The sequence below is a fragment of the Bos indicus x Bos taurus genome, chromosome 10 (assembly GCF_003369695.1).
Source record: "Bos indicus x Bos taurus breed Angus x Brahman F1 hybrid chromosome 10, Bos_hybrid_MaternalHap_v2.0, whole genome shotgun sequence".
NCBI lineage: Eukaryota > Metazoa > Chordata > Mammalia > Artiodactyla > Bovidae > Bos > Bos indicus x Bos taurus.
The window spans coordinates 69,845,086-69,857,260 of record NC_040085.1 but is presented as its reverse complement, the minus strand read 5'-3'; the positions used below and the strand labels follow the sequence as shown (position 1 = coordinate 69,857,260).

At 38.7% G+C, this 12,175-nt stretch overlaps 1 protein-coding gene across 1 annotated transcript; it reads right to left on the bottom strand.

Moving 5' to 3' along the window:
* Nucleotides 1-6,102: 6,102 nt before the first annotated feature.
* On the bottom strand, nucleotides 6,103-6,974 carry LOC113899656 (60S ribosome subunit biogenesis protein NIP7 homolog). Its single transcript, XM_027552882.1, has 2 exons — nucleotides 6,628-6,974; nucleotides 6,103-6,259 (listed from the first exon to the last, which is right to left on the bottom strand). The coding sequence occupies exons 1-2, from the start codon at nucleotides 6,972-6,974 to the stop codon at nucleotides 6,103-6,105; spliced, it is 504 nt and encodes a 167-aa protein (XP_027408683.1).
* Between the last annotated feature and the right edge of the window lie 5,201 nt (nucleotides 6,975-12,175).

The following is a 12,175-nucleotide window of genomic DNA, read 5'->3' as shown; positions in this document are numbered from 1 at the left end:
ATTTGAAGTTGAATGATTGCTAAGTGGGTAAAGAATCCACCTGCATTGGAGGAGACACAGGTATAATTCCCTGGGTTGGGAAGATTCCTGGAAAGAGGAAATGGCAACCCACTCTGATAGTCTTCCCTGGAAAATCCCATGAACAGACAGTCCACAAAGAGTCAGACATGACTGAGCGACAAAATACAAGAAACACAAAGAAATGAATTATCAACAAACAGATACCATTCTTACTTTATAAATAAGGAAAATAATGTCCATGATATGTCACTTGCCAGGGCCTCTCATTAGAGTAAGTCTGGAAATGTAGGTTATCTGCTGCTGCTGCAGCTGCTAAGTCGCTTCAGTTGTGTCCGACTCTGTGCGACCACATAGACGGCAGCCCACCAGGCTCCGCCATCCCTGGGATTCTCCAGGGAAGAACACTGCAGTGGGTTGCCATTTCTAGTAATTCTCTATTATAAAAGTTATGAGGAACTTCCAAATTTTTTTCCAAAGTTCAGTTCAGTAGCTCAGTCATGTCTGACTCTTTTCGACCCCATGAATTGCAGCATGCCAGGCCTCCCTGTCCATCACCAACACCCGGAGTTCACTCAGACTCACATCCATCGAGTCGGTGATGCCATCCAGCCATCTCATCCTCTGTCGTCCCCTTCTCCTCCTGCCCCCAATCCCTCCCAGCATCAGAATCTTTTGCAATGAGTCAACTCTTCACGTGAGGTGGCCAAAGTATTGGAGTTTCAGCTTTAGCATCACTCCTTCCAAAGAACAACCAGGACTGATCTCCTTTAGAATGCACTGGTTGGATCTCCTTGCGGTCCAAGGGACTCTCAAGAGTCTTTTCCAACACCACAGTTCAAAAGCATCAATTCTTCGGTACTCAGCTTTCTTCCCAGTCCAACTCTCACATCCATACATGACCACTGGAGAAACCATAGCCTTGACTAGATGGACCTTTGTTGGCAAAGTAATGTCTCTGCTTTTGAATATGCTACCTAGGTTGGTCATAACTTTCCTTCCAAGGAGTAAGCGTCTTTTAATTTCATGGCTGCAATCAACATCTGCAGTATTTTGGAGCCCAAAAAATTAAAGTCTGACACTGTTTCCACTGTTTCCCCATCTATTTCCCATGAAGTGATGGGACCAGATGCCATGATCTTCGTTTTCTGAATGTTGAGCTTTAAGCCAACTTTTTCACTCTCCTCTTTCACTTTCATCAAGAGGCTTTTTAGTTCCTCTTCACTTTCTGCCATAAGGGTGGTATCTTCGTTTTCTGAATGTTGAGCTTTAAGCCAACTTTTTCACTCTCCTCTTTCACTTTCATCAAGAGGCTTTTTAGTTCCTCTTCACTTTCTGCCATAAGGGTGGTATCTTCGTTTTCTGAATGTTGAGCTTTAAGCCAACTTTTTCACTCTCCTCTTTCACTTTCATCAAGAGGCTTTTTAGTTCCTCTTCACTCTCTGCCATAAGGGTGGTGTCATCTGCATATGTGAGGTTATTGATATTTCTCCCAGCAATCTTGATTCCAGCTTGTGCTTCTTCCAGTCCAGAGTTTCTCATGATGTACTCTGCATATAAGTTAAATAAGCAGGGTGACAATATATAGCCTTGACATACTCCTTTTCCTATTTGGAACCAGTCTGTTGTTCCATGTCCAGTTCTAACTGTTGCTTCCTGACCTGCATATAGATTTCTCAAGAGGCAGGTCAGGTGCTCTGGTATTCCCATCTCTTTCAGAATATTCCATGGTTTATTGTGATCCACACAGTCAAAGGCTTTGGCATAGTCAATAAAGCAGAAATAGACGTTTTTCTGGAACTCTCTTGCTTTTTCCATGATCCAGTGGATGTTGGCAATTTGATCTCTGGTTCCTCTGCCTTTTCTAAAACCAGCTTGAACATCAGGAAGTTCACGGTTCATGTATTGCTGAAGCCTGGCTTGGAGAATTTTGAGCATTACTTTACTAGCGTGTGAGATGAGTGCAATTGTGCAGTAGTTTGAGTATTCTTTGGCATTGCCTTTCTTTGGGATTGGAATGAAAACTGACCTTTTCCAGTCCTGTGGCCACTGCTGAGTTTTCCAAATTTCCTGGCATACTGAGTACAGCACATTCACAGCATCATCTTTCAGGATTTGAAATAGCTCAACTGGAATTCCATCACCTCCACTAGCTTTGTTCATAGTGATGCTTTCTAAGGCCCACTTGACTTCACATTCCAGGATGTCTGGCTCTAGGTCAGTGATCACACCATCATGATTATCTTGGTCAAGAAGATCTTTTTTGTACAGTTCTTCTGTGTATTCTTGCCACCTCTTCTTAATACCTTCTGCTTCTGTTAGGTCCATACCATTTCTGTCCTTTATTGAGCCCATCTTTGCATGAAATGTTCCCTTGGTATCTCTAACTTTCTTGAAGAGATCTCTAGTCTTTCCCATTCTATTGTTTTCCTCTATTTCTTTGCATTGATCACTGTGGAAGCCTTTCTTATCTCTTCTTGCTATTCTTTGGAACTCTGCATTCAGATGCTTATATCTTTCCTTTTCTCCTTTGCTTTTTGCTTCTCTTTTCACAGCCATTTGTAAGGCCTCCCCAGACAGCCATTTTGCTTTTTTGCATTTCTTTTCCATGGGGATGGTCTTGATCCCTGTCTCCTGTACAATGTCACGAACCTCCGTCCACAGTTCATCAGGCACTCTATCTATCAGATCTAGTCCCTTAAATCTATTTCTCATTTCCACTGTATAATCATAAGGTATTTGATTTAGGTCATACCTGAATGGTCTAGTGGTTTTCCCTACTTTCTTCAATTTAGGTCTGAATTTGGCAATAAGGAGTTCATGGTCTGAGCCACAGTCAGCTCCCAGTGTTCTTTTTGCTGACACTACCGCACAATTGTACTCATCTCACACGCTAGTAAAGTAATGCTCAAAATTCTCCAAGCCAGGCTTCAGCAACACCTGAACCATGAACTTCCAGTTGTTCAAGCTGGTTTTAGAAAAGGCAGAGGAACCAGAGATCAAATTGCCAACATCCGCTGGATCATGGAAAAAGCAAGAGAATTCCAGAAAAACGTCTATTTCTGCTTTACTGACTATGCCAAAGACTTTGACTGTGTGGATCACAATAAACCGTGGAATATTCTGAAAGAGATGGGAATACCAGAGCACCTGACCTGCCTCTTGAGAAATCTATATGCAGGTCAGGAAGCAACAGTTAGAACTGGACATGGAACAACAGACTGGTTCCAAATAGGAAAAGGAGTATGTCAAGGCTACATATTGTCACCCTGCTTATTTAACTTATATGCAGAGTACATCATGAGAAACGCTGGGCTAGAAGAAGCACAAGCTGGAATCAAGATTGCTGGGAGAAATATCAATAACCTCACATATGCAGATGACACCACCCTTATGGCAGAGAGTGAAGAGGAACTAAAAAGCCTCTTGATGAAAGTGAAAGAGGAGAGTGAAAAAGTTGGCTTAAAGCTCAACATTCAGAAAACGAAGATCATGGCATCTGGTCCCATAACTTCATGGGAAATAGATGGGGAAACAGTGGAAACAGTGTCATACTTTATTTTGGGGGGCTCCAAAATTACTGCAGATGATGACTGCAGCCATGAAATTAAAAGATGCTTACTCCTTGGAAGGAAAGTTATGACCAACCTAGATAGCATATTCAAAAGCAGAGACATTACTTTGCCAACAAAGGTCCGTCTAGTCAAGGTTATGGTTTTTCCAGTGGTCATGTATGGATGTGAGAGTTGGGCTGGGAAGAAAGCTGAGTGCTGAAGAATTGATGCTTTTGAACTGTGGTGTTGGAGAAGACTCTTGAGAGTCCCTTGGACTGCAAGGAGATCCAACCAGTCCATTCTGAAGGAGATCAGCCCTGGGATTTCTTTGGAGGGAATGATGCTGAAGCTGAAACTCCAATACTTTGGCCACCTCATGCAAAGAGTTGACTCACTGCAAAAGATTCTGATGCTGGGAGGGATTGGGGGCAGGAGGAGAAGGGGACGACAGAGGATGAGATGGCTGGATGGCATCACCGACTCGATGGACATGAGTTTGAGTGAACTCCGGGAGTTGGTGATGGACAGGGAGGCCTGGTGTGCTGTGATTCATGGGGTCGCAAAGAGTCAGACACGACTGAGCGGCTGAACTGAACTGATAGAGCTTCTCCATCTTTGGCTGCAAAGAATATAATCAATCTGATTTCGGTGTTGACCATCTGGTGATGTCCATATGTAGAGTCTTCTCTTGTGTTGTTGTAAGAGGATGTTTGCTATGACCAGTGTGTTCTCTTGGCAAAACTCTATTAGCCTTTGCCCTGCTTCATTCCGTATTCCAAGGCCAAATTTGCCTATTACCCCAGGTGTTTCTTGACTTCTTAGTTTTGCATTCCAGTCCCCTATAATGAAAAGGACATCTTTTTTGGGTGTTAGTTCTAAAAGGTCCTGTAGGTCTTCATAGAACCGTTCAACTTCAGCTTCTTCAGCGTTACTGGTTGGGGCATAGACTTGGATTACTGTGATATTGAATGGTTTGCCTTGGAAACGAACAGAGATCATTCTGTCATTTTTGAGATTGCATCCAAGTACTGCATTTCAGACTCTTTTGTTGACCATGATGGTCAAACTCTTTTCCAAAGTAGCTGCACTATTTTGCACTTCTGCAGCAATGTATAAGGGTTCTAATTTCTCCATATTCTCAACAACACTAATTACTGTCTATCTTTTTAACTTTAACTATTGTAGTGTGTGAAATAGTTAAACTCCTATTTTATTGTGCAGTTCAGTTTTTTTTTTTTTGGTAATTGAAAAATGCTTTATTTTAGAGATGCTACCTTTAGAATTTAAAATAAGCAGTATATTCACTAAAGAAATTGCCTTGCAATACAGGTAGTTTAAAAATTTGTAATGTTTTTCATTAAAATTTTTAAAATTTATTTATTTTTAATTGAAGGATAATTGTTTTACAGTACTGTGTTGGCTTTTGCCATACAGCAAAATGAAAAAATATTTTTAAAATCCTAAAAATAATTTTGGAAGGCACAGGGAAGGATGGTAGAGCTGAATTATTATTGCAGTCTCTGATTAGTGGTTTTTCACCCAGTTCAGTCAGGTAAGTTAAGATTTATTAGAATATATGTATGTATATGTATATACATATATCTGAATCACCCTACCGTACACCCCAAACCAACACACCATTGTAAATCAACCATACTTCAATTTAAAATTTTTTTAATTAAAAAACAAAACAAAAGATTTATCAGAGAAATTGTGTTTTAGGAAATCAAGGTGATAAAAATAACATTCAGCATGAGATCATATCATTCAAGAAAGACTGAAAAACTGCTTCTAAAAGTCAAGATATAATCAAATTATATTCATAAGATCCTACTCAGTAACAGAAACACTCAGTAGAATCATCTCAGTAATAATTCTTACTATTTATTCAACACCTATCATTTGCCAGGCACTGTGCTAAGTGCTTTACAGTTATGATTTCTAATGCTAAGAACTATGCTTAGGAAGACAGTTAAACTATTTTTTTGAAGAAATGAAGCTTATTAAAGTTTAATGCCCCATCTAAGGTCATACATCTAGTAGATGTGAGAACTGTTGCTTGAATCCAAGTTTTTCTTCCACACCACACAGCACCTACCATATAGAAAATCATCAGAATAAACTGCTCGTATATTTTATCCAAATTTCATTTGTAAAATTCCAGACATGCCCTAGTATTCTGATATGGCAATATCTATCTTTCGTTGTATTAATAAATAAGAAAATCCATTATGTTCTTATATTTGTAAAATAGTATTATCACAGATAACAATAATAAGCTCCTCTTGTCCTCAGTTCCAACAATTTAGAACTTGTTAATACAAAAAGCCCTCTGATTCAAATATAAAACACAGTATTCTATTTCACAATCACAAAGATCCAAGACTCCATTTTTGAGCCATTTCTGCATGAGAATCCAGCTTGCATTTGTCCATAATCGAGAGAATATTAAATCAAGAAGTCCCTGAACAGGTAACAGTGTTGACAAAATCCAACATGATGCTGGGGTCTACAGACGCAGGAATCAAAGCTAGGCCAATCTACACAGCCCCAGGTCCTCCTGATGGTTTAAAGTCAACATCTCTTCGTGCCAAATGTACTCCCCAATGTCTGCTTGAGGAAATACCACCATAATCATGGTGTCTACTCTCCTGCAGTCTTGTGTAGACTTTGCTGCTACCCCAAAAGTCAAAGGGATGTCTACCATGGAGTTCCCCATGACTCCCTAGTACTGAGAAGTATTTCCAGTAATTCAACCAAGTCCAGATTTCAGCTCATGGTTCCCAGACAGGAAGGCTTGCTCTGCTTCAGGGACACTTTAGTCTTGGCACAGTGCTAAGTTGATCAGTCATGTCCAACTCTTTGTGACCCTATGGACTATGGACGGTAGCCTGCCAGGGTCCTTTGTACATGTCCTTTCTCCAGGCAAGCTACTGGAGTGGGTTGCCATGCTCTCCTCCAGGGGATCTTCCTCACCCAAGGAATTGAACCCACATCTATGTCTCCTGCATTGGTAGGTAAGTTCTTTACCACTAGCGCCACCTGGGAAGCCCCATTCTTGGCATAGGGTGCAAGGTAATCCAGAGCTGATATGTCCAACTGAAACTTGTGGGTCTTAGGGAATTTTCCAAAGTACCTCCCAAGCAAAACCAGCTTGTCACCAGAGATACCCACAACCAACTTCAAGATCATCTCATTCACATAGTACACTGTCCAGTCATTGTGCCGCCTGAAACCATGGGTGCCATAGGACCTGTTGACCAGCAGCTGAAGGTTCTCTCTGACGAATTTTGCTGTCTTCTCAAACATTACATGGGTCTCCTCTTCAGTCAGAGGCCAAATTTTCCTACTGGGTTGTAACCCAGAATCTTCGGGCCTCAGTTGTTGAAATGGAAACTTCATTGTGGTTTTAATTTGCATATTAAGCATCTTTTATGTGCTTTCTTACCATTTGCATGTCTCTTTTGGAGAACTGTCTGTTGAGATACTTAGCTCATTTTAAAAATTAAGGTATTTGTACTTTTATTGTTGAGTTGTATTTTTCAGTCATTCTGATACAAGTCCCTAATCTGATACATGATTCGCAAATATTTTCTCTCTGATTCTATGTGTTATATTTTCTTTTTTTTTTTGATGATTTCCTTTAAAGCACAGAAGGTTTTAATTTTGATGAAGTCTGATTTACCCTTTTTCTTTTATTGCTGTGTTTTGGGGATCTCATTAAGAAACCAGCATCTAACCTAAATCCAAGAAGATATCAATCTAGGTTTTTTTCTTCCCAGTAAGTTTATAGTTTTAGCTCTTACATTTAGGTCAATAATCAATTTTTTTTTCAATAATCAATTTTGAGTTAATTTTCATGTATAGTGTGATACAGGGATCCAGTTTCATTCTTTTACGTATGACTATCTGAATATCCCAATACCATTCATTGAAAAAAAAACATGTTTTCCCCACCAGATTTTTTGGGCACCCTTGTTGAAAATCAGTTAACTCTAAATAAGAGGTAGTCATTCCTTCCCAAACTTCTGAAATTATATCTAATATCAATTCCTCCATCCATAAGAATTTCTCTCAGCATTTCTTACTGTGGGCATTATTTATAATTGCAAGACAACTGAAAGGTCCCTAAATGTCCACAGATGAAAGAATGGATTAATGAAATGACTTATTTTCTTAGACTATCATCTAGCAGTGAAAAATGAATTTATTGTAACTACATACACAAATATAGAAAACTCTTAGAATAATAAGAACTCTACAAACAACCTGATGTTAAAATGGGCGGAAGAAATGAATAGACATTTTCCCAAAGAGGAAATGCAGATGGCCAATAGGCACATGAAATATGCTCAACGTTGCTAACCATCAGGGAAACGCAAATCAAAACCACAGTGAAACTTCACACCTGTCAGAATCACTACCTTCAAAAAGACCACAAATAACAAATGTTGGCAAGGATGTGGAGAAAAGGGAACCCTCAAACACTGCTAATGGAAATGTAAATCGGTGCAGCCACTGTGAAAAATGGTATGGAGGTTTCTCAAAAAAATAAAAGTAGAGCTACTATATGACTCCAAAATTCTATTCTTGGATCACTTCAGTTCAGTTCAGTCACTCAGTCATGTCCAACTCTTTGCAACCCCCAAGGAGAGAAGCACACCAGGCTTCCCTGTCCATCACCAACTCTCAGAGCTTGTTCAAACTCATGTCCATCGAGTTGGTGATGTCATCCAACTATCTCATCCTCTGTCGTCCCCTTCTCCTCCTGCCTTCAATCTTTCCCAGCATCAGGGTCTTTTCCAGGGAGTCAGTTCTTTGCATCAGGTGGCCAGAGTATTGGAGAATATTCAGGACTGATTTCCTTTAGGATGGACTGGTTGGATCTCCTTGCTGTCCAAGGGGCTCTTAAGAGTCTTCTCCAACACCACAGTTGAAAAGCATCACTTCTTCAGTGATACTTTCTTTGTAGTCCAACTCTCACATCCATACATGACTACAGGAAAAACCATAGCCTTGACTAGATGGACCTTTGTTGGCAAAGTAATGTCTCTGCTTTTTAATATGCTGTCTAGGTTGATCATAGCTTTTCTTCCAAGGAGCAAGCATTTTTTAATTTCATGGCTGCAGTCACCAGCTGCAGTGATTTTGGAGCCCCCCAAAATAAAGTCTTTCCCTGTTTCCATTGTTTCCCCATCTATTTGCCATGAAGTGATGGGACTGGATGCCATGATTTTTGTTTTTTGAATGCTGAGTTTTAAGCCAACTTTTTCAGTCTCCTCTTTCACTTTCATCAAGAGGCTCTTTAGTTTTTCCTTCTGCTATAAGGGTGGTGTCATCTGCATATCTGAGGTTATTGATATTTCTCCTGGCAATCTTGATTCCAGCTTGTGCTTCATCCAGCCCAACATTTCGCATGATGTACTCTGCATATAAGTTAAATAATCAGGGTGACAATATACAACTTATACTACATATAAGCTGTGTATACACACACACACACACACACATATATACATATATATAATTTGAAAAGATTGATGAACTTCAATGTTCATAGAAGCACAATTTACAACTGCCAAGACTTGAAAGCAACCTATAGTGTCCATCAACAGATGAGTAGATAAGAAGATATGAGATACACACATACACACACAAATACACACAAAATGACATACTACTCAGTCATAAACATGAGTGAATTTCCATTTGCAGCAACATGGACGGACTTGGAGGATATTATGCCAAGTGAAATAAGCCAGCCAAAGAAAGACAAAAACTATATGACACTACTTATATGTAGAATCTAAAAAATACAACAAACATTAATAAAACAATAACAAATAGAAGCAGACTCACAGATATGGAGAATAAACTAGTGGTTGCCAGTGGAGAGAGGGAAAAGGGGAGGGACAATATAGGGGTAGGAGCATAAGAGGTACAAACTATTATTAATATGTATAAAATAAACTGTAAAGATATATTGTACAACAAAGGAAAAATAGTCAATATTTTATAACTGGAGAATAACCTTTAAAAAATGTGAATCATGGCCTCTTGCCTCCTGAGATGACTCACGCCCTCTCTGTGAAGTCTCTTTCTCTCAGGGCCACCTTTTGAGATGAAATCCATTCTGTCTATGGAATGTGTTGTTGTTGTTTAGTGGCTAAGTCGTGTCCAACTCTTTTGTGACCCCATGGACGACAGCCTGCCAGGCTCCTCTGTCCATGGGGTTTTCCAAGCAAGAGTACTAGAGTGGGTTGCCATTTCCTTCTTCAGGGGATCTTCCTGACCCAGTGATAGAACCTGAGTTTCCTGCTTGGCAAGAGGATTCTTTACGAAAGAGCCACCTGAGAAGCCCTATGGAATATGTACCTCTCTAAATAAAACCACTTCTTACCCATCACTTTGTCTCTCACTGAATTCTTTCCATGACAAGACTAAAAACCTGAGCATCTGTTAAGTCCTGACACCAGGAATTAAGGCACCCCACCCAGGTGGAGGAGGGAATGATGATGTAGACACTCCAGACTTCAACCAACTCAAGCTTGGACTCTGTTGACTTTTGCCCCAATTCTAAGCTGAATTCTCCTCTGCTCAACACCCCTCATGAATTTGCACATACCCTTAGTTTAAGACTCACCCAGTTTTGCAGTTCTAGGAGACGTTTTGAGAAATGATCCCTGGTGTTCTCTTTACTTGTTGCAAGTAATAAATCCTTCCTTCAACCCATACCCCGCCTAAAAAATTGTGAATCACTATATTGTACACCTGTATCATATAATACTGTACATCAACTATACTTCAATAAGAAAAAAAAGGAAAAAGAATTCTGACTTTTATTTAGTGTAAGATGACAATTCATTGTAGTGCTTTGAGCAGAGGAATAATATTATATGACTCACATTGTAACTGGATTTTTCTGGGTGCTTTGTTGAGGTAGAATGTGGAGGGTGGAAAGTAAGAACAGAAGCTGGCAGATCCACTGCGAGGCTACTGCAATAATTTATGTAATAGATGATGATGTCTTGGACTAAGATTGTGGTAGTGGGAATGACAAGAAGTGGTAGAACTCTGGATATATTATGAAGGTACAAGCAACAAAATTTGAGGGGTATTGGTGAAGGATAGGAATCAAGTAGGTATTAGGATGAAAGGAAAATGAGCTAACTTTAAAATATTTTTTAAAATAATGACACAGTGGGTGTGATGATACTGCAAAAATGGTGAGGCATAGAAAGTGAAAGGAATCAGTAACACTGATGCTTTTAGTCTGAACAAATGGAAGAATAAAGTCTTATGTTATTGTCTGAACTTTTATGTTTCAAATTTTTATAATATGCAAATGTTGAGAATAAATAACTTTTAATAAAAAGATTATAAATATGAATTAAAATGGCAATTAGAATATTTAGAGATTTTGAAAGTGAGAATAATAAGAAATGAGATACTAGAAAACACTGATAGGAATATCTCAGTAGGAGTATCTCAAAGTTAAACATGTACTTTAAAACTTTTCTATAAAATTTTGTATTACAATTATTATGTATGCATGTTCATGGTATTTTTGTCTATTAAAACTTCTTTATTGATGCATGTTCAGCATGTAGAAAGATGGCAGGCATATAATATGTATTCAAGAGTCAGAATAAATGAACAAAGAGCCTTATTTTTCCTCTAGGTCCAATTTTTTCCTTTACCTATTATTTAAATTCCACAAGTTCTGAGTTTGACTTTCACCATTCTATATGATAAGAATTAAGAGACAGTGATTTATGTGTCATTATTATCAGAGTAAACTTCAGTTATAACTAAACCAATCTAAAGAATTTTAAACAAAAAAAAAATCCACAGATGATTTTTCTGAAAAGAACTTTTTAATCTGTGAAACTAATCAGCATGTTAAACTAAAATTCAGAAGAGTTCCTTAAATATTCTTCGTTGTGCACATCTTGGAATGTGTCTATTTACTAGAGATTACAAAAACATAAGACTACCTTTTGAGATAGAAGAGAAAGTAACTTATGTTCTGTAGGGCAAGATTCTGTGTTGGTACACTTATCATTCTTACTAGGTGATAACTAAGCTGACTCCAAGAACGCTGTGGTTATTCAAGTGTGGTTAGCATGCCACTGGGGGTTTATGTGATTATTTTAGTTGATGATACACAGACAGGCTATTAAAAAAAAATCAACAATTCCATGGATAATAATGTTTTGGACTAGGTTAAAGTAGGCATTACAATGAAAGGAATATGAGTCAACTTCAAATTATTTTAAAAATAACAGCCCAGTTGGTATGATGACACTGAAAATTGTGATGATAGTAAATGAAAGACTGAAGTTTTATAAACATTAAGTTAAAGGCATAAGGAAGAGTACCAAGCACATTGTATACCATTAACAAGGAGTTATTACTCTGATGAGGTTTGGAAAGGTAATTGAGACACTGGACAGATACAGCTTCTAAATGATCTATGGACAATGGTTCAAGGACAGAGAATAAACAGATGCTATTAAAGAAAAGGTTCTGGCACTTAGCTGGGACTTTATCATAAACAAAGAGAGGTGATACTGCTGTCAATCAGTGGTCAGCTCTTTGAG

What these genes read in the sequence shown, in the direction of transcription:
- LOC113899656 (XM_027552882.1), bottom strand. Translation starts at nt 6,974, where the DNA reads ATGAAGTTTCCATTTCAACAACTGAGGCCCGAAGATTCTGGGTTACAA. An exon ending in CTTGCACCCTATGCCAAGAA is followed by an intron (nt 6,260 to 6,627) that starts TGGGGCTTCCCA and finishes CATCCCTTTGAC; the next exon opens with TTTTGGGGTAGCAGCAAAGT.